Below are 27,230 nucleotides of genomic sequence, written 5' to 3' on the forward strand. Positions count from 1 at the left end.
AGATAAAAAAAAATCCTGAAGTAATCTCTAAAATATCATATAAATGCTCATTACAACCGTATTTTACGATAATAATTCGTATAAAATCACAAATACATAGGTATTTACCTTGTCGATTTCGTGACTGTTTTAGATTTTGAAAATACTAAATATTTTCATTCACTTTTTGATAAAAATGTGAATGGCGCTTACGATTTTTAGTTTCGAGCACGTTGATTCCATACTAAACGCGGACCCCCTCACCGCTTACCTCAGGCCCGAATAGCTGAATTTTCGCTGACCGCCTAACCCCCCTTAATACCAAGGTACAAATAAAGAGCTTTTTGTAGCGGTGGTATTTTAATTTCTTTTTTTCAATAAAAAAACGCTTATTGTGACATGACTGTAATAGTTAGAGATATGCTGCCGCTGATTTTTTGTAGATAATGGTGTGTTCTAAAAAAATGTAGTATATCATTTTGTTCTATCATCAATAGTTTTCGCAGCGCACGCGATGTAAGGTAGTTTTTTGATATTTTTTTCACACCTTGGATTACGTTATCGTAATTTTAGTAAGGATACCTATTTTTTTTGAAAATGAAATATAGCCTATGTCACTCAGAAATGATGTAGCTTTCCAACAGTGAAAGAATTTTTCAAATCTGCCAAGTAGTTTCGGAGCCTATTCAATTCATACAAACAAACAAACAAAAAATCAAACCTTTCCTCTTTATAATATTTGTATAGATAACACGTGGAAAAAAATAATCTTAATTTTTCAGTTTTATCCATATTCCATAGACGTTGTTCTGTAGAACCGTGAACACACGTTGCGTTACCCGCAGTGGATTCTTTTTTTTATAAGATGTCATTGTCAGAGTAACTCAAAATGGAGAAATAAACCATCCACGCGAAGACCGACATCCGCGCGGATGGAGACGCGGGTGGAAGCTAGTCAGAAATATTACAATACAATTGGCAAAAAATACGCACGCACTATATTATTATTTGCGAAAAAAATGTACCCTGATTTTTACAGCTACATTTTTTTTCTACAAAGCCTAGATGTTGAGATATTATTGAAGACTAGATTTTCGCCCGCGGCTTCGCCCGCGTTTGCAAAGGAAAACCCGCATAGTTCCCGTTCCCGTGGGATTTTCGGGATAAAAATCCTATGTGTTAATCTAAGTTACCCTCTATATGTGTGCTAAATTTCATTGTAATCGGTTCAGTAGTTTTTACGTGAAAGAGTAACAAACATCCATACATCCATACAAACTTTCGCATTTATAATACCTATTACTAGTAGGATATAAGTGTTGTAGAGAAATTTCCTTAAAACGCATTGCTATTCTGCACATACACTTACGATTGCCCAAAGTTTGCTGCAAAAATAAAGTAAATAAGAAACATTATACTCCTAAATAAAAAGAAATGCGTTTGTCAATATGAATGAATGGTACACTCACACAACTACACACTATTCACACAAATTCACGCGCGGCTTCGGCGGGAATTGTGCAACAGAGACAACAATATTCGAGCGTATTTTGCCTTCACTTCGAATTGCAGTTGGCAGCGGCCTCCGCCGGACTCTTAACGAAACGATTTTACATCTAAAGCAATCATTTTTATTGCTCGTATTGAGTCTAAACAAAGGTTCTCACTCGGCCCTAAACGCTAATAAACCCAAAAAGCACCTTCGATTGCACAAACTACCTTATGGCAAAACCGCGAACGTAAAACCGACGTACTAAACTTAACCATTACCGAATTACTACAAATAAAGCACACGCGTAAATTCTATCACGGTATCAAATGGCCCGGTCCTAAACTCGCATTAAAACAAGATTAACGTTAGCGTGAACAAAGAGTCGTTAAAGTCATAGATATCGCGGTAACAGGTACACAGCCGAAAGCTCAGAGCAAAGTGAACGCGCCGGTTCCAACAACCCCGTGCACTCGATATCTCCATTCTTACGTCACCTCACCCCATACGAATACGCTCCTCTCATTGGTCCATTCACTTTGCCGCGCTTTCTGCCACCAAATTAAAACCCCAATACGTTCATGCTATCCCTCTCGCAAAGGGATTAATTCCTGAAAACAGACCGAGAACACCTATATCTATCAATGCTGTTATGACTGTGATGTAACCAGCTCGAAATGAGAAGGGAGACCTTTTCGCTGCGCGTGCGAAAGGGACGGCAATAGCCGTGTCACATTTGATTGTAGTGGTAGAGTGCGAAGGGAACGTGCTACCGTGCGTTCAACTATTTATAATCAAATAGGGTGCAGCAGTGTGAGCGTATGTTTACGTTATGCACCACGCACACAGGCACGCGCGCGTCGAGCGAGGCAATGATGTGCACAAAGTATTATCCCTTATTACACGATCCGCTTCCGCGCTGGCTGCACGTACAATAGTTGTCAGTCGACCTCTTTTGTAGAGCGGTGTGCGAAGTTTCAGTTTGTTTACGAAAAGCCGAGCGATGCATAGTGCGTTAGTTAGCGCGATTGTGTCATCGACCGAGCGTCGGTTATCGCTAAATTGCGAGTGATTCACGGACAATGCTCGCTGTGGAGTTTTCGCAAAAACTTTTTGTGTATCTGTGAACTTTTGAGGTCGTAACTTGTGATCTCCTTGCCGCCAAATCGAACTGTGACTGTGTCCAAGTGTTGAGTGAACTTTGTGTGATTTATAAACATTTTTAATATTTTATTTAAGATTGAAAAAAAAAATTGAACTTTTATATCGCCACAAAGTTTGGAAATATTTCGTCGAAATTAAAGTACAGTTGGCAAAAAAATTTAAACATTATATTGGATGAAAATTGAAAACATCACACGAGAGCGAAGTGCATAAAACGCGCACAGCATTTATGTATACAAAACAAACCGCAATCTGTCCACGCTTCTTCCGTCGAAAAAGGCGTTGTGAGAGACAAAGATGGCAATAGCATTCAACTTGCCGAGCGAGAGAGAGGCGACAGAGGAGAACTTTTCACGTTTGAACCGGCTCCTAGCCGAGTTGTACGAGGTCCTATGCCACATCTTGGTATCGCGACAACCTGGCCAAGAAGTGCAGGACAATCGCCGAGGTGAGTGCCCTCGCGAGCCTAACATACCACCTTACCACTTAAGATGCAATTCGACCTACATCGTGAATTTGGTGATGGTAGTAGCCATCCTTAAAGTGTCCCTGGCGTCATCTCTCTTCAATACCGTGAGATAAGAGAAGAACCTAGATAAGTATTGTTAACGGTGATACTGCAAAGCAGATTTGGACTATTGTTACGTAATTTTAAGTCCAGTATTTGTATTCCAAGAGATGTTGTGTCAAACTGCACTTAATTTGTAAATGGTGGTCACGAATTAAAATTTACAATCGCGACATTGTTCGTTTTAATTCGTCTTGCAATTAACACACTTTTGCTTCCGATGAATTTTGCTTTACAAATTTTGAGTGAAGTTCGACAAAACCTCCACAATAATTATTGTACTCAAATAATACGTGCATTTATAATGTTGCATTACAACGAGATAACATAATTGTTATAATCGATAAAATGTGTTCATAATATTTTTTTTTACGAAAATGAAATAACTCTAATTTTTGTTTCATCAAAAAATTAAATTTCTCTGCTGACCGTAGAAAATATAATTTCATTAGTACTGTTAAGTTTTTATCTTTAGTTACATTTCCATTTGATCTCTTATTTTGTTTTAATAATTTTGCATAGTATAGAAACAGTTAGTTTAATTTATTGTAATAGTAATGAGGCGAGTAGCATTAAAATATTCGTATGATATGAATTTGTTTGAGGATCTCTTAATTTTAGTTCCAAATGATCGATAGTCATGAATTATTATTCGTAGATAATTTCGATATACGCCAAATATTAGTGGAATACGCCTCGGCAAATAAAATTCAAATGTTCTGTAATTTATCTAAATCTAAATATAAGAAATTGTTACATTACCACTTGTAAATATTTACTGAATTTTGTTAAAATAATATTTTAATCGATTATGTTCTGTTTTAATAAAGTGTAAAACGAAAAAAAAATGTAAAAATCATAAATAACTTAATGGTGTAGAATTTAATTTTTGAATTGTAAATATTGCATTTAAAATTTGTGATTTCTATGTAAGCCTTTCTATACATTTATTATTTCACAAGTATCAATTATAATGTAAGCCGCATGTAATCTTTATAATAACTGGATTGTGTTTAGTTCCCAGCTGTGGGTTAATATTGTGGAATAAATTTATTATTTTCTAGAAAAATCTTTGATTTTACTCCACTCTTCCTATAGTCGCCCCTTTACATTATCTTTGCAATCATTTTATATCTTAGCTGGTTTATTTTTCAAAATATAATTCTTTTTCAACAAAATAGAAATATAATTTTCAGAAAAAAAATGTAGCTCTACATCCAATGAACTCTATATCCAAACTTAGATAAAAGCTCAGCTTTTAAAATTTGAATTTATTTTTAAATGGAAACGTTTACTATAAATACATAAATAAAATAAACAGTAGATACTATTTTTAACTAAAAATGTTTATAATATACGCGTACAAGTCACAAATTATAAACAATGTTCGTTCGTCAATCAGGACGAAAATAGCCGAACAACCTGAGACATGTTGTTACATGTTGAAGCATTGTTTTAATGTCAAAGTGTTTTATGTTTAGAGAATATGGCTTTTCTGTTAATAATTATTTAATTCTGTTTATTTGTTAGTTAGTTTGGTACAATTAAAAAAAAGGGATTTCAAATATAGTCTGTGAGTGAATAATTTAAATAAAAAGTAATATGTACTAAAACTTAGAATATATTACATAGTAAGTAAAAATAATACTATCTGACTTCAGTAGCAATAATAATACTGAATGGTACAGAATGTGATTGTCTAAATTCATAAAATATTAAAACAATGTCAAATGTATTCTGATAGAGTCTAAGGAACTCTACCGAACGAATTTTTATATTTTAAATCATAAAATAGAGTTTTTTTATAATTGAAATTGTGATAGAGTCTTGGTAGAGTCATAATTTGAAGAGATAAGTACATAACGTTTTTCTATAACAAACTTATAAAAAAAATACAGATACAACAAATAACAATTACGAACCATTTCATGTACCTTCGAGGTTATATTTTAAGAAAATTGTAAGACCTTAGAAAGGGACAAACGATAAACTAGTTCAAACTTGAAATAAGACATGAAGTTGCTCTGAATCGTGGAAACGGTCACGAAGTGAAATGGTCCAAGTTCAATTTATAAGGCGTTTAACGTAGCAATATTTACGATATTTTGATCTCTAAATAAAATATAAAAAGCAAAGAAATCTCTCTAAATTAAATAAAAGTGAGAGGTAAATATATATTTTATCTGGAAGCATTATTTATAAATTTAAATTGTTTTAATGTCCGGGTTCGATTCCTGGTGAAATTATTATCTTGTGAATAATGAGCACCAGTTTTTGAATTCGATACAAATTATGTTGCATAAAAATCATACAATAAGATACTTTTTAGGGTTAAAAATTAAAAATACAGTAACAGAAGTCTTTCCATAATCTGTATTAATAATTACAACAGATATTTTTATATTATACTTAAAGTATATTACTTAAACCGTTTAACATTGATAATGGACTCGACATTCGAGAGGAAAATCGATCACTATCTTATCTATAATAACAAACGATTTGACGTAATTCATTATTTATGGAGATTTATTACTAAGTAGTAAATATTGCCATACTAGAAAATCATTTACACAAATAATCTTATATATAAAAATGAATCGCAAAATGTGTTGGTAAGCGCATAACTCGAGAACGGCTGAACCGATTTCGATAATTCTTTTTTATTATATTTCTTGAAGTACGAGAATGGATCTTATGTAGAGAAAACGTAAACATGTACCACGGGCGAAGCCGGGACGGACCGCTAGTAATTGATAAAAATAGTTTTGGTAGTGAAAATATAAAGAGACAACTTTTAAAATGTAGGAATCACAACTCTTCAAAAAAACTAGTATATAATAAGAGTCCAAATATTATATTAATGATAGTTCTAGCTTGTTCATATAAACATACTTTATTTTTATTTTATTACTCATAAAAATATCGGTAAGTAATCAGTTAAAAAGTGCATGTAGAGCATCGTCTCTTTAAAAGCTACTTTAGTTAAAAAAGCTATTAATTAATAATTAAAATAAGCCAGAAATTTATTAATTTAAGCCACAACTTAATTCACAACACTGCATTTTACTATTAAAGAGAATAACTACTGTTTAAATGCACTTTAAATATTTCTAATAAGAACTTCACTCAAAGCAAAATTCATCGCCTCGACGAAACTAGTTTATAACTATATATTTATATCTTCTTATTGTATATAGCCTACTTCAAATGGTCTCCGTATTCCTTAGGTGTGGTCTATTACAATTAAAATATAACAACCAAAGGTAAGTCACGCTTACGATTATCATTCGAGTGGAAAAAGATCGACTTTTTTCCGATTTGTTTTTGAAAAGGCATCGATACCTCAATCGATTATTTTTTCACGCTCTTACAATGGCCGATCATTCTTAGAATAACGAATTAATTTGTCCCTTTCGGTGCAGTGAGAATGTCCCCATGTGGGGTATGGGGCAAATAATCTGTTTTTTACTGAACAATTTTTTTTCTGGTAAATATGTGATAACTCTTGTGAAATTTGTAACAATTAGACAGTTTTATCACAGGACATCGACTTATTAATATTATCTATTTTAAGGATGTGTTTAATGTAATACCTACACACCTAGTGTATTTGCTAGAAGTTGAGATTAATATAGGTATCTATAATTAATTATCCTATAACCTATATGGCATAATTTATGGAAAATGGAAATATACCATACGTATATTTTCGACAGAGCCAACGACGTCTTATCAGTTTATTTTCTTCTAACAATACCTACATAAATATGTCAATAATATTTTAGTATAAGACCAATAAGAATTACTTAGTGGTCAGTTTATGAGTCAAACACGCACAAAATACCACACTATTTAAAAGTAACTCCCCATAAAACCAGAAACCACCCTTGAAGATGTTATTTAAACAATTACATTCCAAGCAATTAAACTTCAAAACTTCTAGTGTTGGATAACCGCTATGCAAATGATATTATTTACAAAGGTACATTTCGCAGCATCTTAATAAATTCACTTGTTACATAAATTTCATTCATGGATAGTTCTGAAGAAAGGTATAAAATTGTGGTTAATCTTATTAGAATATGCATTAACTATAACGAACTTTTATATGTGTTTTTATATTTACAACATAAAGCTTTGTTATTTATATTTAAAGTATTAATTTTAAGGTAAAGATAGCGTAGTGTTGTGTAAAAAGATTAGTTTGATTTAACATTATATTTCAACATAAGATTTTCTTACAATACATTCTATTACTTATACATCTATACTAATATTATAAAGCTGAAGAGTTTGTTTGTTTGTTTGTTTGTTTGAACGCACTAATCTCGGGAACTACTGGTCCGATTTGAAAAATGATTTCGGTGTTAGATAGCCCATTTATCGAGGAAGGTTATAGGCTATATTTCATCACGCTACGGGCAACAGGAGTGGAGCCACGGGGGTGAAACTGCGCGGAGCAGCTAGTAATACATATGTGATAACTTTTGATAAGTTGTTATCCCTGATTTATCATCTCAAGATAAATTAAATTAATTCATATATATTATATTTTAGCTTCCAATTCTAATAAACATACTTTTTACACTTTCATAACTTACAACTTTGTACATTGCATTACATTTAAAATAAAATTAAGAACATTACCAAATGCACAAAATATTAACACACACATTAATCTTTTATTACCTCTCTACATTATAACTTACAGGTAGAGTTTACAAGATTTCCAAACTCCCTTCATACAAACATTTTATTGTGTTCAACGTAAACTAACAATGCTTTTACACCGATTACCCTAGTGCCAGATTTTTTGCTCCCGAACGGCTTGCACATGCAAGGGGACGTAACATAACACAGGTGTTGTATAAAGGTGTTTCTACACATTCCAAGCATGATAGTTTGGCATGAAACTTGACAGTATTGCATTACTGTAATATCTCTTCACATCATAGACCATGATAGTGTTCTTTCAATTACCTGAAAGTTATATAATATACTAAGTACCTATATGCAAGGAAGATAGAGACATGAAAACTGAGAAAAAAACTAGTAGTTGTTCAAAGTCTAGGGTTCGATTTTACACAATACCTATATTATGTACGTTATGCGTAGATAATTTAGCATTAAGAGTCTGTCTATGACCACTAACCTAACCTAACGGAACGTCGGAATATTATATTATCAAGTTTCAAATCATATAGAATCTTTATGTATCATGTTAACTTCAATATAAATACACATTTTGTAATAATATATGTATAATGATAATATTTCATTATTACAAAATACACACACATACACACACAATTTCAGCACTACAAGTCGACATGAGCAATAATAGTGTGCAAGCCTCGTTTTTTCGTTCGAAAAAGGGGAGTTTAAATATTCCACAGGTGTTGTTTAAAACAGGTGTCTAGTCTTCATTTAGGGTTACGAAGTTTACAGTTTCTTTAATTTATTTCTTTATCTTCATTCAATGTTTATCTTTCGTGAGATGGAATAAGGATAAAAATAGAATGAGACATGAGTTTTTAATTAAATGTCGATTTATTTATAGAATAGCATTTGATGATAAGTATAATTGTATCTAGTATTTTGCAATTATAAAATGCATGATATAACCGCAAATAATACAAAACGATACTGTTATAACTTACTAGCTGTTTCACGCGGTTTCACCCACATTGCTCCACTCCTGTTGGTCTTAGCTTGATGATATTATATATCCTATAGCCTTCCTCGATAAATGGGCTATCTAAAATCGAAATAATTTTTCAAACCGGGCCAGTAGTTCCTGAGATTAGCGCGTTCAAACAAACAATTTAAGCTTTGTAATATTAGTATAGATAACCTATAATGAAAGAAAAAGAGATTTAGGCTCATAGATACGATATTGTGAGTTAAGTTCCTTTATTTAGTTAAAAATCCATCGGAAAAAGTTCAATGTAGTTTTTCCTATTTACCCTTAAAACCTAATTTGGGAATACAATTAAATAATATTACTAGGTATGTTTAAAATCATCAATGTACAATACATTGATGTTTTTTAACAAACAACACGTTTAAATCATTATACATATACTCCGTGTATTACTATACTTCGAGTATAGCACATTAGCACCACATTGTAAGCCAAATAAACCCGGTTAACATTTCATACACATTTACACATCAAATACATACAAATAACACAAGATTTAACAAAATTACACACTGTTCCAAGCTATCATGTCCAGACATGTCCATTCTGTTCATTTGTTTTTGTTTTACGTAGAATAACAATTTATTAATACTGTCTATGAAGTGGATTAGAATACATTTTTATGACACTTCAAAAGGGTTAGTTAAACTGAAGGTAAAGGGTGTTTAAATAGTCATTAAGGGTTATTGTCATAGAATAATAAGTGGTATTCTGTAGATATTCACTTAGATAACATAGAATTTAATAATTTATGTAACTATTGATAAATTATATAACTACATATATACCTACCTAGCCTTGTAATAGTAGCTCAAATAATCTGTATAACAATGAAAGAAAGTATGTAACTTAAACATTGAAAATTTAAACCCATGGGTGAAATAAGCTCTACATTGGAGGTTCTTATTATTTACCAGAAAATGTGTAACTCTATGTCCACTTCTCTCTACTCTATGTCCAGTCAGACTGAGATTTTATTTTATCTCTACAAGAAAATGAACCTAGGTTATCCAGCTATCCTTTTTCATTAATCCTTACTATCCTTACCAATATAAAATATGAGAAAGTGTGTTTATTTCTTTGCCTTTATATCACGTCGATTGAGAGAGAGATTATATATGATATTAATTGACTCTGTAAACAATGAAGAATAACATATTTATTATAAATTGAGAAGATAATAATTAGAGAAAATACAATATACCAATAACGCAGTGAAACCAACTTATAATTGTGACACACTAACACACTACATTCGAAAGGTTGCTCCTTGACATTTTAGCATTTTGCCCCCCTTGATCATTAGCTGACGAACTAATACTGCAATTTGCGAATATTCCTTCTTATGCAATGTTTAACAACTAGTATGGATACCGGTGGCTTCGTATAATAACCATTATTTAATGTTTTTGTTTGATTTATCAAGATAAAGAATACAATGTAGTAGTCTAAGTCTAAAGAGCAGCTTATTATATTTTTAAAAGCTTCTGAAAATTGGTTGTTTAGGATTTTTTTTATAATTAGCTTTACTTCGTTATTTAGGTACAAATAGTTGAAATAAGTTTCTAATATTCATAGAAGGTTTACCGGTAGGTACACTAATCGAATAACAAAAGATGTACTAACAAAATCTATTAGAACTCAGTAAAAAATAGAGCAATAACTTAAATAAACTAAAATATAACATTGCGTCGAATGTATCCAGTTAATCTTTTAACAATTAACATTCATTACTGAACAAGTACCAGGGTAACAGGTAAACACAAGAACCCAACCATCAATGTATAAGAACGATTCAATTTCATACACATTTTAACTCTTAGAAAACGTACACTCAAGTGTCAACAAAATACAATGCCCTATGGCCCTTTGTCTCATAATTGGACACACGTGGTCCGTCCATCTGGTTACTTTAATAACACCATAATCACGCTTTATTAAGTTATATAATTCTTTGTTTTAAAGCTACCGCTATTTTAAACGACTAGTTGTTTTATACAGGTTTTGTTTAGGTTTCTTTGACGTTGTTTAGGTTTTCTGCTATTCATTATCCTTCTAATTAGCTTTAGGATCGTGTTATATCCACGAGTTGAAATTGAATGTAAAAATATGTTTCATGATAGAATGAAGACAAATATTATTTGTGTAAATAAAATTAACCTTGAGGAATAACATTGCTAATCCCATAAATCTCTTGAATAAAATAATAATAAAAACCTCTTTCAAATCTATACTAATATTATAAAGCTGAAGAGTTTGTTTGTTTGTTTGAACGCGCTAATCTCGGGAACTACTGGTCCGATTTGAAAAATTCTTTCGGTGTTAGATAGCCCATTTATCGAGGAATGTTATAGGCTATGTATTATCACGTTACGACCAACAGGGGTGGAGCCACGGGGGTGAAACCGCGCGGAGCAGCTAGTGTAAAATAATTAAACTCAAAATTAGCTAGCTCTACCTCACTCGTCCTATGACTGACATTTGTATAAAGATATTCAATTACTATCCAATTAAACAAATGTCCAACGCCAATAAAATTGAATTGATATTTTAATCACACAATCTTATTCAAAACTTTATTATATCTACAAATCTCCACAAAGTTTCTTGAAGTTTCATAAACATAAATTTAATTACATATTTTGTTAATGTTAACATGACATCTTATTGAATGTTAATTAACTATTTCTATAAAATGTAATGTACAACATATTATTATATTATAATTCAAGAATGAAATTATGTGCTTTCGACTGAGTTACATTTATTTAGTACCGCTTGAAACTAGAGATTAAAAATTGCCTATATCATAAATAAAATGTGTCTATGCCTAGGTGTAAATAAAAGTATCTAATTATTTTCTTCTCGTTTACTTTTTAATGAAAATCAGTCCATCTTTTGAGTTTATTCATTGCAAAAATATCCTCGTCATTTTGTTGATATTTTTTTTCTTACTCGATATTAAAACCTCTGGTGAACGACGATCCACTTAACATTTAAAATGGCGTTATTTCTTTGAAATTATAAAACATAAAGCTTACATTTTGTACACTAAATGTATCATAACAACAAGTAAAAGATAATAACATAATTATGCATTTAAAAACGTGGGAAGAACATTCTCGCTTCATTGCCTGAGAAAGAATTAAATTGTTCGGTACTTTTGTTTTATTGACAATTAAGCTGATTAATTGTAGTCCAAAATTATGGAAATTGCTGGTGTATGGTTACTTGATGAAAAGAAATTAAAGACTTTCTTTTCATACTAGCTGTGCTCCGCGGTTTTACCCGCAGTGCTCCGCTCCTATTGGTCTTAGCGAGATGATATTATATTGCCTATAGCCTTCCTCGATAAATGGGCCATCTAACACCTAAAGAATTTTTCAAATCGGACCAGTAGTTCCCGAGATTAGCGCGTTCAAACAAACAAACAAACAACCTATTCAGATTTATAATATTAATAATAAAGATTTTGAAATTATTGGCAAAACTAATTGCATCGCATTGTATTCAACTATCGCTGATTAATTGGACTGTGATTGAACATAAATGGTACACATATTCATAGATGCGTCTGTCTTTGTTTTATTACAACTTACAAGTGACTGAATTTATAAAACCTAAAAATCTTTCAGGAATTTTAAGCTATTGCATAGCTTATATCGCGGGCCTTGAGCGCGGGGACCGAATCGAGAAATTCCGTAACGAAAAAACCTCACGTTCCCCACTCCGACGGGCGGAGGTGTGGCTTGAAGGCATAGCATGCAATAGCTTTACCGCGGCAGTCCCCGAGTGCCACACGTCTTTTTTATTTTTTTTTAAATAAACACTACTCCTTCAAACGTAAACAGTCCTATCTTTCTTTCTCATTTGATATCTCCCCATACGAACATTAAACATCTTCATATCGCAAATCATTTCGAAAGTCAAACCCAGACAAAGGTACATAAAATTTAACAAAAAACATAACGCATTTATTACCTCAACTTGTCGGGAATCTCGGATTTAATGAGCGTTTAAACCAGATTTTATCCATACTTATATGTCGATTTTAGTCACGACTCATTTTGACGATTATGAGACTTAAAGAATGCTATTATGCGAGATATTTTCATTGAAAAGCTAATAAACAATGTTAATAGCTTCAAAACTTACAATATGAGGCAGATTAATAGCTTTTTTTAAATAATTGTGCGTTGTGACATGGAAAAGAAATAAACAAGGTTCTTCAGTCATGAGTTTTCAGAAATGTTTTGGATACACTTAATTGTTTGTTGTAAAAGTATGATGACATATTTTGTAGAAAAACGCCTAAAGCCGCTCATCAGGATCTGACGAACACATTAAATCACTAGCTTTTCGCCGCGTCTTCGCCCGCGTTTTCAAAGGAAAACCCGCTTAGTTCCCGTTCCCGTAGGATTTCCGGGATAAAACCTATCCTATGTATTAATCCAAGTTACCATCTATATGTGTGCTAAATTTCATTATAATCGGTTCAGTAGTTTATGCGTGAAAACCATACATACATACAAAACCTTTCCTTTTTATAATATTAGTATAGATATAGATATCGAAGAAATAAAGAGCTCTACATAATCAGTTTTAATTTAGATTTTTATATAATGTAGGTAGGTAATGTTTTTTCCACCTCGTTAAAGAAAATCTTTTTCCAAATTAAGTATCATCATCATCATCATCATCATTCAATACACACAAAATATCATTGTCATTCCCATTGTCATTGATTTTATTCGACTATTTTACATTTCGAAATTAATCTCGTTTAAAATCCGTTAATATCTTTAATTTATACTAATATTATAAAGCTGAAGAGGTTGTTTATTTGTTTGAACGCGCTAATCTCGGGAACTACTGGTCCGATTTGAAAAATTCATTCGGTGTTAGGTAGCTCATTTATCGAGGAAGGCTATAGGGTATATATCATCACGCTACCACCAACAGGAGTGGAGCCACGGGGGTGAAACCGCGCGGAGCAGCTAGTTTCTAAATATACACAAAAATGCTCCATATTAACATTGACCCTATTTTCCTGTTTTATTGTTATCTCTTGTAATAATATCCCACAATCCTTTTAATGCAAAATCATTAAGATGAACCCAAAAGAAAATGACTAACATTTAATAACTGTGTTTTTTGCTTCTAAGAAATGGCGGTCGATTTTCCTTCAGACCTTCCGAGAACGTTATACATATTTCTTAGAAACTCAGGCTGTTTAATTCGGTCTGTTTGTGGAATAGAATTTAATATTATATTGCTTGAATGTGAATAATTTTAATAAAACAATATTTTGCATGAATATGGAAATATTATGGTCTGCACTGTGCACATGACACATAATTATTTCTTATTCAGAATGCGAGTTAAAAATACATACCTATTACCTATAATACAAATTTAAATAAATGATATTTATATTTTAATTGCTTATAATATTAAATTTATTATTTGTAAAATAGTATCGAAATATTTACCAACTGCAACAACATACACGGCATTAAAATAATAGAAAATATTATCATAAAAATTATAATTCGGCTCCACATAGCATAATATATCTATTATATATACCTACCTAATTACTTACAATAAACTATCATAAACACACGAAAGCAACCATGCCCATATGTATAGTATGTACCAGGTACCTATTATAATACATATTATCTGTACCCATACGTAAAAACAAAATTACATCAAATCACGAGAAACTTATGAGCAATCAGTAATGGCCCTCAAGCGGATCGGTAAGCCGATAGCTTCTTGTTAAATTACAACAATTTAATGTAAACTATCCTATCATTGCACCTCGCCTTGTTTCGAAAAGTATCTGTTTTTTATTACAAAATGCGTTTAAGATTTACTGTTAATTACCAATGAGAACTTATTTCGAGAAAGAACGGATGGTTCACAGGTGATTGTGAAAAAATATTTATTGTAGTATGGCGTAATAGTAATAGGAATTCTTAAAGGCAACGATATTTATCAAAATATACTACAATTTTGTACTCTACGGAAGCTCTAACCATATAAGCTAAGCTTTTACACTTAAAATAAAAGTATGTTTATCAATTACAATATGGTATGACCATTTTTAATTACTATTTTTTAATATTTCATTTAAATTAAACCTAAGTATAATTCCTTTTCTGTTTCAGGTATGTTACATTAATTATTTTGAGAAGCTTAAAACAAGAAGGTAAGTAGAAACAAAACATGTTTACAAAGGCCTTTATTATACAATTTCATCGTTACATGTGTTTATAGTTATGATAAACAAAAATATAATTATCAATGAAATTACAGATAACGCATAAAGTATAATTTAAATACAAATAAACAGATCTTAAACTCAAATCGAACCGTTAAATTAAGTCAACCATAGGGTTCAGTTACACCTTTCTAATACTTCACCTTTTGTAACCCATCACAAAAAAGTGACACCGAATAAATCAACAACAATACAAATTACATTAACAAAATCAACTCGTACAATCTTGAATCTTATTTAACAGGTAATAAAGACGGTATTAAAACTATTTCTTCTGTTCTGTATGCAGTTTTAAACTTGTAAGATGCATCGATCGATCAAGGCGTATATATTAGACGTCAGATTATCTTTCATTTCGAAGTTGGAGGCATAATGTGACATGAATTGTGTGACGATAGCATGATATATGATGTAGAAAATCAATAGATCAGTATTAAAGAATAAAAATAAGAAATAGAAGGAGGAATCCTTGTTAGGTCGTCAGCATTTTTTGCGCCATCCATGTCTTGTGTGTGATATTGTCTCGTTGACCAATAAATTCGCATTAAAGGTTGACTTCGTTTCTTATCTGAAAAAAAAAGCAAAAAGAATATGTAAATGAGATTTGATAACATAAAAAATATTTTTGATACAACAACTTGAACAAAACTTCAAGAAATAATAAACATGACGGTTGGCGTGGTTTAGGAAATAAATTGGTACATTAGAATTATAACTATGTTCGCTTTAGTGAACATTAACTAATCTTAAATGCAGTTTAGTTTATCTAAATATTGCATGATCGTTAATGTTTATTTTCATAACTTTATCCACGGAGCAATTTCCACAAACATATCAGTTTGAACTTTGCAACAAAACTGAAAAAAGCGGAACAAAATCATAAATCATTTGTAACACCAAGCACAAGTTCCAATAACTTCTGATGGCTTATTTTGCAAATATAAGAATAAAACGTAACAACTAGATTTGTATCTTATTCCAGAGGAATAGGGTTGAATTTCTTAAAACGGTGTAAATACGACAGCAAACAAAGGATTGTAATAGATGAGCTAAATAAAAATAGAGAAGATAGCCACTAGCGATATACAAAACCATAGAGTTGGCACGCTTCATTTAGCAAAACTATATCGAATTCATCCTCCATACTGTCTGCCTTATATGTTTTTACTAAAAATTATGTAGCATAATGGAAGTACTCTATTGCTTTTTCTGTGCTGTGATAAAGTGGCACTTTGCTACATTTTCTTATATTACCATCATTAAACATTGTTCTTATTTTAGAATTTATTTACGCTTCACATTTCGGTAAAAAGGTTTTAAAATAAATCTTAGTAACACAATCCATACTAATATTATAAATGCGAAAGTAACTCTGTCTGTCTGTCTGTCTGTTACTCAATCACGCCTTAACTACTGAACCAATTTGCATGAAATTTGGTATAGAGATATTTTGATACCCGAGAAAGGACATAGGATAGGTATTATCCCGGAAATCCCACGGGAACGGTAACTATGCGGGTTTTTCTTTGACTGCGCGGGCGATGCCGCGGGTGTAAAGCTAGTAGTATATATAATAGTTTTAAAAGTAATGTTATCTTACAATGCTCAGGTATAAATGATTATTATTTCAACTCTCAATTCCATTATAATCGAAAGACATCTGAAATAATAGATATTAATTTATGATGATTATAGTATTGGGGAAAAGATCTAAAGAGATTTAGCTAATTTTAGCGAGTTCTGCGACCTCCATCACCACCTGCCTGTAACTATATGTACCTGTACCTCTATAATAGGTATATGATTGAAATTGATCTAAGTACATCACAAAAACAATGGAAAATAATCAATATTTTCTTCAAATCTACTCCATTATTTATACTTATTGAATACTAAAGCATATTTTCTATAGAATAAAAACAATATCACTTACATTTATCGTTGGTTAATGCATTTGCAAATAGTCACGACACAAAAGTCAAAGTTTCAGTGGCATTCATCATTATCACACACATGACATTGATGTGCACACAGCCTTTTATTTTAAGTATGTTGATAGCAAGACTTAACAAAGGTTACTCAAATGAAGCCTTGTATGGTATTAAAGTCAGGATTGTTTATTTAGGGCCGATTTTTCAATCCTTGGTTAAAATGTATCCGTCTAATAAAGTATTACACGAACATATTAAAATGTCTCCTGTTAACTGTGAAATACGGACAATTATAATGCACTAGCTTCCGCCCACGACTTTGTACGTGCATCCCCGTTATTCCCGGTTCCGCAAGAATTTCGGGAAATCCTTTCTTAGCGGATGCCTACGTCCTAAGATCTACCTGCAAGCCAAATTTCAGCCCGATACATCCAGTGGTTTGGGCTGTGCGTTGATAGATCACTATATCAGTCACCATTGAGTTTTATATATAGATTTTTGAAATGGTAGTTTAATACGTTATTCGACGAATAAGTTTTAACCAAGGATTGAAAAACAGCCCTTAAAGTATTGAACTGATATTTTTGACATTTGCACCGAAATGAACTGAAAAACTTCTGTATATGAAGTTCAAAGGTAACCTTTAGCAAATTATTACCAAAAATATTGTACAATTGCGATAATTTACACACAACTTATAACACAACACACACAACTACAACACACACAACTACAACTTATACAATTTACAATTTAAATAAATACATTTCTAAATATAGTATGACAACTAAAACTATTGTTGCTGTCTTTCAAGTTAAAAATAATCCACAACATAAAAATCTAACGGCACATTATTGGTGATTATGACAATTTTTAATACTAAAACATAAAATCTAATATATCCAAATAGTTAACCTTAGAACATTAAATGAGACGATCGGCCATAAAACCCATTAAGTACCACATATTATAAGACATTAAATATATTATGCTGTGGTGGATGGCTGGTGATCGTTCTAAATGGTTTTACATTAAAAAAGATGCCATCAATCTCTCGCGATGATATTACAATTATGGCACGTGATCACGCACTGTTTCGAATGGTTTTAATGTTAACTGGATGGACAAATTGCTTTGGAAGTTATTTTCTACCAAATTTAATGTTTGGTGTTAAATGTGTACAAGTTTTAGTGTTTGGTGTTAAAACTAAGGGTAGTTCTTGTATGCTGTGGCGCTCGCATGAATCCATTGTCTGTCTATTTATTATTTATTTATTTATTTATAAATAAATAAATAATCTGTAAACTGTCTGTCCTTTCTTAGAACGGTCCTTTCTTAGAAATTATAAATTATCAAATAAGGTATTTCTTTAGTAAATATTTCTATGATAGGAGGAAGAAAATAAATTCCTAAATTTCATTTTATTCGAGAAAAATTGTATGCTAATCGTCTATAATAATAATTAAAGCAAAAATATTTTTTCTTACAAAGAGTTTTGATTTTTAAATGACTCTAATAAAATCGTGAGTTGTGAGAAATTCAGTATTAACAATATGATTTTGATTAGCTAAAACCATATTTTCTGAATTATTTAAGACAAAATTAATTCCAAAATCAAACAGAGCGATAATAGAAGTAGATTTTAAGGATAGTTTTGTAAATGTCGGGTTGTTCTTTCAATTATTTCATTAGCACAGTAAATGGCTTTTATAATTATTACAAGAGCACTTCAAATTAAACACAAGGAGATCAATCGTTCCGAATAACGTAATATCAATTAATGATAGGAAAATTGGGTGTGTCTGTTTTATTGGATGGGTTCTGTATAAAATCATTTTAATAAAAAGCGTTCTAAGAATAATATATTTCAAGGCTAAATTCCTTTTTTTTTACTCAAAAAAATATAAATTACCTACATTTTTTGAAAGGACATACGTTTATGAGAGAAACGAAAATTGGTTATAAGCATGTACGCGGATTGCTTATTTCAATAAAAAAATAAATGTCAATTTTCATTACTTCTGACTTTACAATCAAATCTATTTACAAAATGTCTTATAAAAACAAACAAAAACTAAAAATTGATAGCATTTTTAGATTTTTTTTACAAAACATATTCCAACACGGATCCCTAAAAGTTACAAGATTAGTACACGCGCGGCGCCTGCGCATCGTCACCGTGACATGTAATAATGTGCTGATGGCACTCGATATTAATGGACCCTACAAATAAGCCTCTGTTCCTTCTGTTATTGGAAAATAGTGTTATATTTAAGATTGGAGATCGATATTTTGTGAAAACGGTAGTTGAAACGATATCTCTATTTTAAAGTGAAACTTTTATTACATCGTCTCAAACTTTTTGGTCTGTGTAGCGCATGTCGCGTGTATCGCGGCTGCCGAGTAGGTATACCTACTCGGCACGCGACATGCGCTACACAAAGCAGTGTTCGGAACCGTTCGAACAGTTTCACTTTTACCGTGGTTTCATAAAACCACACAACATTTTTTTTTAATATTTATTTCGTATGTATGTTCATCACTATAGAAAATAAATATGTTTGATAATATTGTATCTTCTCTTCCATTCAACGTTAAAAAAGTGAAAAGCAAAAATTGCACATGGAGAGTATTTTCTTTGCTACATAATATATGCCTCTTTGATCTCACTCAAAGTGGTAAAATCATTTCTAATTAAATCTTATTATCTTCAATTAAGACTTTCTTTGTTGATCCGACTTAGTCTTAAATTTGAAAATTAGCTTTTCTTTAAAAAATTAGCTTAAGCATGTAATAGCCAAATTAGCATAGCTTATGTTAAGTATAAGATCTAACAACTCGTTAAAGTTCAAGTTAAATCATAATTCTAAACTTGGCTAAGCTAAGGAATACAAAGTAAGGAACATAGCTGGATACAGGAACATCGTTAAATGGATAGCACTGATCATAAGGTTACTGTTACACCGTTGTGTAATGAAACAATACATTTATCTGAACAAAAAAGTGTATCTGTTGTACATACAAATAAATGTTTAATTAAGGGATTTTTCAATCTTAATTAAAACATAAAATTTAAAAATAGACCTTTATTCGACTATTAGCAGGAATAGAAAAATCAGTACTTACCTACCTACTTACTAAGCGAAATAAAGTTCGTGTTACTTCCGTGAAGAAAATTATGAATAGATTCAGCCTAATTTGAAAAATTGAAGGTCTTGACAGAATATTTTAATTGTTTCTTTGCTTCGATTAAGTAAATAAAAATAACTTTAATTACAGTGTACCATCGGTGTAAGGCACAGCCACCTAAGTGGGCACACTGCACTTCATCTAGCAACGAATAAAGTGGCGTTTAAGTTTTGATTTATTAGCCCATTGCGTATCGCGGACAACGGTAAATGTGGTCATTAGTGCGCTTTCACACTAGCGGCGGTTGCATGACGCGTTTGTTGAGCGTTTTTTTAACTCATAAATATAAATGATTAAAGAATCAGGGAGCAATATAATTGAGAAAATATTATGATTTCAATTTAGATATAATATTATACAACAGCAATATAAGAGAGTTAAATCAATATAATACGATAGTTATTCTCTTTTTTATACGATTGCAAAAATTCTTTACTCAATCTCACAAAGAAAAAAGTAAAATTATCAACCTGTTTATTATTACCTACACCGTAGTTGTATTTCATTTAAAAATCGTGATGCTACTCAATTTATCTCAATTTGTAGACATTCAAAAGTGTGAAACACAACGTCCATGAAAACCCCTGAAACTAGACATCTATAGTAGAGCCATTTTAATAGGCAACATTTGACAGTTCAACAAAATTCAACAACGTAACCTAGTAAAGACGACATAGAATAACATGATAATTCGTTTTGTTAGAACTGCACATTTGCTTAACCTTTTTTCAATTACGATTACATATTTATAATAATAATGACCAATACAAGTAATTTTAATATTTCATTTTACTGATAAACCATTCTAAACATAATTAACAATTTCTGAATTGAAGAACGGACGTCGCTACAATTTTGTGTCAATAAACCTTTTTTCTTTTTAAATACCAGAGATGTTACTCTAAAAATCGAAATCTGACATCTAGAATCGAATGCAATTGATTACTTGTGAATAAAAATCATCATAAATTAATAAATTCGATTGACAAATGTTACAAATCCGTATCGATTAATTCACTTTAATCGATGTTTTTATACAAGTTACATCTCTTCGAAGATAAAATTGATAGACGTCAAATGTTGCCTATTAAATTGGCTCGACTATAAGAGTTCAAATATCCAAAACTTTAGCATGTCAAAACGAAGGTGTAAAGCCGTACACACACATGCAACTACCTTAAGTAGCGGTACCTTATTACAGACGTACAGCACGCTCTCCATATGATGAGATCTTAATGGTTTAAATGTAAGTTAATGGACGAAAATATTGCTCAATGCGTAATTTGACATAGTTTATGTATTGTTGAAGTGTGCTCTGTGGCTTTATGGTGATTATAATAATTCTTCTTCAAGTATCATTATCGTTCTGAATCTGGATTGACTTTACAAAGGTTTAACCTTTTATAATTTGAAGATATAAGTATGTTATTTTCAATAGTACTACAATGGATTTATGGTAAAATTCGGTAAAATTACAATAAAAACATACGCCAAAGTTTATTTAAAAATAGATGTAGATATACTAGGCAAATGGGTGTTTCTCGTATTGACCATCTCCAACTAAAACATAATATACCACATATTACTCCGTTACTTTCTTATTACAAAACAAACCAATAAACACGGCATTTATATTACTAAATATATTATAACACCAAGGTGGTCAATACACCATAAAGTAATAATAAGAATAATATTGAATTACTGGAGTTACCGCACTGGCGCGTGCCCTGTATCTTTGTGTAGTGTTGGATGCAGTTTATCGATAAATTAATCAGACTTAAGACAATTAAAATCACAATCTTGTTTATGCGGTACTAGGTAGTAAACGCGTGAACGTAGCATAACCTAGATATAACAAAAATAAAGTGTAGAGTACTAATAGTAGTTAAGTATTTATGTAGACTCCTTCTTTTTTCACATATAAAGAAAACATTTGTTATATTTTTCTATGATAAATAAATCTTTTAATGCCACAATAAAAACAACCGCTTCAATATATAATCCTGTAGGTTACGCCATATAATTATTATTAAAATGAACTCTACCAAAACCATATTTCTAAAGTTATTAGTCGGTATGAAAATTACCTATAATATGAAAAAATATCGATAACGGTGCACATCACTAAACATTCAGATGTCGTATTGAGAAAACGGTATTGCGGTGTGTGTAAAACATAATATTATGCGGTCTGTAAATGGAAAGACGAAGTAACTTGAGCCGAATGAAAGCTAATCTAATATTGAAACAATTCTATATATTTTCCATTGCCCTGTAATTTTGAAGGTAATTTTCAAAACGGTAGCATCTAAGCTATTTCGTATCGATTTCAAATTGCATCATAATTTGATACCGCTAATACGTTATGTTTACGCATTCAATTCTGGAATATAAATTAATGTTATTGATGTTATTTTGAAATCTGACTTAACGATTGGCTTGGTTGGTAGTGACCATGTCTTCCAAGCCAGAGATTATGGATTCGATTCTCATTTCCCACCCAGGACAAATATTTGTGTGATGAACATCGATGTTTGCTTTGTGTCTGGTTGTTAATTATCTAAATACGTATATATTTAAAATTATATAATATTATGTATATTTATCAGCCATGTGGTTTCCCATAACACAAATGGGATCTGATCGTGCCGTGTGAGAAGAATATCCTGAATTATATATAAAATAAATGTATTATAATAGTATTATTACATTTTATGTTAATGTACGTTAAGATAATAATTTACTTCTTCTTTAATACCTATATCTATTTAAACAATGTAATGAGATTGCACATGTAATAAAGTTTATGTACGTACTAACTACAAAGATTTACTTTTTATGGTTTTTAGAATGTTCTAAGAAAATCATGTAAAGACCAAGCAATTTGCTGCTTACTGATTAGAATCAGTAATTAGTTGATCATGAAATGATACGGATAGATGAGACATATACAACGACTTATGTGTAAATAGTTATTATTTTAACTCCGCAGTTATTTTATAGGAATAAAGTTAACAAACATTTTTTTTAATAAGTTTCTAATTCTCATAATACTAATTGACTTCATTTAAAATCGACGCATGGACATAATGTCCTTAAAAATTCTCCATTAATGTATTAGGTATGTATATAAAACAAAACACCTATTTCTCTGATTAATTATACGAGTAAGTCCTTAATTACAGCAAGAATGGGGAAAAAACAGTGTATTTTTCCCCTTCAATAAATCAGTGCAATTGTTCACTTAAAGAGCACTTGAAATTCTAATAAACTTTATTATCTGTGCCCCGATACGTTGTTATAGTTTTATCATACATGCCTGTGTTTGGTTTCCTTTGATAGCGCATTTTCAATTTATATTTTGTTTGTATTTAATTTTTAACTTAAGGTCAAGTCGTAGCGTTTATAGAGAATATTAACGGGATGCAAATTGACATATTTATATTATGTAAAGAAAAAGAAAAACACGTTTTTTATGTTTTATGATGACGTTACTAGCGTAGCTCTTGCTCAAGACTTCTCGTTACCACTCTACAACTGTGTCATTCTAGTACATAATCTACTCAACCAAACTAATTTTATCAAAATCTGTTCAGAAGTTAACCTTTTATACACCCATCCAGGTAGCAAACATTGACGTTTATGAATTTGCTTTACTTTAAGTCCAATTATAATATAAGAACAATGCACTTGCTTTGTTCATCATATTTTAATTTTCGCGGTTTTACCTGTATGTATAGGTATTATGTTGAAAATAATTGGCCAGATTAATATTATTATTATTATATTAATAAGCAAACCAATATCATCATACTAATTAAATAACAATAAATGAGTATAATGTTAAAACTGATAATAAATAATCGTTTATTCCTATAATATGTTATTATTATTCATACTAATACAATATTATACAATAAATTCAAATGGACCTTAATAAGTGCAATAACGCAATATGGCTTATCTACACTTCGACGTAGTAGTCGATTGTAAAATTATCTATCGTATTGTATATATAAATACATAATGTTGTATGCATTTAGTCATAAAGCGTGAGAACTGCACTTTTAGTAAAATAAAAAATATCGACGTTTAAAAAATCGCGCGGACAACCCTAATTTGGGATTTTTTATGAAAATAGATTACATTTTTGATTATAGGCTTTACGCGTTCTATTTCTTATATTTTATTTTCATGAAATAAAACACGATTTAAATCCAAAGTTAAACACTTCGGATACAATATAATTCTTAATAAAATCTTCATATTGTCAGTACTAATCCAAATTTAAATGGGACAACATGACAGGCACCAGCTTTAAATAAAAAAAAAATATCGGTGTTGGTTCACCCAGAAAGTCCTAAGGTAACATGTCCAAAAAATTACGCGCGAATAGAACAACCTCCTTCTTTTTTGAAGTCTGTTAAAAATCGCGTAACACAAATATTTCGTTAAAAATGACACAAGGAAGTAAATCACATTACATTGTACATGATTAATTAACCGTGCAACTAATACGGAATTACTCTGCCAAAGTCATTAAGTAAAAAAGGTATTTACTGAAAATTCTAGTTCTTTGTTTTGCTCTGGCAAGGATCCAAGTGACTTGTACTTCTAATGGTATATCTCACAGATCCAATAAAAATGCATTAGAGTTTCAATGTGTTAGATTTCTTTAAGAAAAGAGGAGTTGAGCTTAGCCATTAATCCTTAGGAATAAACCCATCTATCAAATGCAGAAAATTTCATATAATCCAGTGTCGTTCCCGTAACCGTAAACTTAAAATAGTAGTTGAGAAAAGTTTAATTTTTATAAACACTTAAATTCTTCACTGTTTACATTTTTTTTTTGTATAATTTAAAATGGAACTTCATATCATCATTCTGTGACCTAATAAACCATGTCAATATTATTAATCCAATATTAATATGTTCATAAAAAACACGGGTCAACAATCTCCTAATTGCTTTTACAAAATACGGCCAGTAAGATATCCTAATAAACAAAAAACCGCAAACCCATTGTTTTATTTTTAATTGACTTCTCTTAAAATCAAACCGCATACTGATAAATTTAATTGAATCGCAATTACATATTGCGTAGCATTGATTTACAATTATTTTCCTTAATTCTGTTTTACTATAGTCACGTGTTTATGTCGTGACGTATATACATATACGTATATATATTATGTATGTAATGTATGCATATGTATTGTGTAGAAAACCTGATTCCAGTTTTGCTTTATATATCACAAAGGAGTCATTGTAATTGATGTATAAACGCTGTGATACTTATTAATAATGTTGTTAGATACGTTGGTTTGTGTTGATGTCAGTAGGTAATGTTTTATGAAGGAATTAATTCTGTGTTTAGACTTTAGAGTGAGGAAATTTTATAAGTAAACGATACCATAAGATAGATATGTAGAAATATACAATATCGCTTATCGCTTCATTCAATTCAATATTATGTTTTTACTAGTAAACAACTATATAAATAATAATACATACCTACACCACACAAACCTTAAGATTCAGCCCAGTACAAAATTATTTTACTTTGTTCTCTAAACCTTGAATAAAGTTCCACATCTTCTTAATATATATAAATCTCGTGTCACAATGTTTGTCCTCAATGGACTCCTAAACCACTTAACCGATTATAATAAAATTCGCACACCCTGTGCAGTTTGATCCAACTTGAGAGATAGGATAGTTTAAATCTCAAATCGTTTAAAGCGGGCGAAGCCGCGGGCGGTAAGCTAGTAATATTATATAATATAACGGAAAATACTAATAAAATTATACACGATTCCATTATCACTTTCTCACCCACCTGTGTTGATTCTGTAAGCCATTTACTTTAGATATTATTGCAAACATTGGTACTGGGACACTTGACTTGTGAGAAACCTTTATATCCATGTGATAACGTCCTTTATATGTAGCATTTATTATTGACATACCTTCATAGTGCAATGGTTAGATTATTGGATTAAAACTGACTAAGTTTGAGCCTTGCAAAAGTGAGGAATTATTTAAAACTAGATTTCCGCCTGCAGCTTCGCCCGCGTTTTCAAAGGAAAACCCGCATAGTTCCCATTCCCGAGGGATTTCCGGGATAAAACCTATCCTATGTGTTAATCCAAGTTACCCTCTACATGTGTGCTAAATGTCACTGTAATCGGTTTAGTAGTTTATGCGTGAAAACCATACATACATACAAACCTTTCCTCTTAATATTATTAGTATAGATACAAAACAATATGAATAAAATATATTTTTATTGGTTGAAAAACGTTGTTTATGAGATTATGGAACAAGAATCATCTTTGATTTTATACATAACAATAGTACAATAACTCCTAAAATAAACTATGTCGATAGTACCTGTCGTGCTATGGATTGATTATTATTAACACTATAGGTAAACCAGAATCTGATGGCAATTAGGGAAATCAAAATTTTGAGTGTGCAACCCTAGGGAAAATGGACTGAACGATCTTGATACTGCTTATTTTTTAGTTTATATCATTAGTCACATTACATAAGTGGACAATACTGTACTTAATAATGAGATATCCACTTAATATTATGTAGGTACATACTTACATGTATAATATACATATTACTTTTACACAGGTAATACATAATATTATTATTTACACATACCTATATTTGTATGTTCATTATCATTATGCCATGTGAAAATATCGATGTTATATCGATAGAAAACTAGACTGCTTATAATTTTTTAAAAAATAAAATAAAAGTAAAATAAAACTATGTTTATTTTCGTAAGTATTAACAGATACACACATTATAAAATTGACTTGGACAGCTTGGACTTGACGAATAGCCGTATTGGAAACTCCTGTAATAAGTTTTCATATAATTATATTCCAATC

The 27,230-nt window shown here is 31.0% G+C and overlaps 1 protein-coding gene across 1 annotated transcript in view; it reads left to right on the forward strand.

The window, feature by feature from the left end:
- The first annotated feature begins 2,268 nt into the window (after positions 1-2,268).
- LOC123700847 overlaps positions 2,269-27,230 on the forward strand; it is an 87,266-nt gene continuing 62,304 nt past the window's right edge. Inside the window, exon 1 of the mRNA XM_045648191.1 lies at positions 2,269-3,080. Within this exon, the coding sequence (XP_045504147.1) occupies positions 2,930-3,080 (151 nt within the window). The 5' untranslated portion in view covers positions 2,269-2,929. The remainder of the gene's footprint in view (positions 3,081-27,230) is intronic.

The sequence above is a fragment of the Colias croceus genome, chromosome 20 (genome assembly GCF_905220415.1).
Source record: "Colias croceus chromosome 20, ilColCroc2.1".
NCBI lineage: Eukaryota > Metazoa > Arthropoda > Insecta > Lepidoptera > Pieridae > Colias > Colias croceus.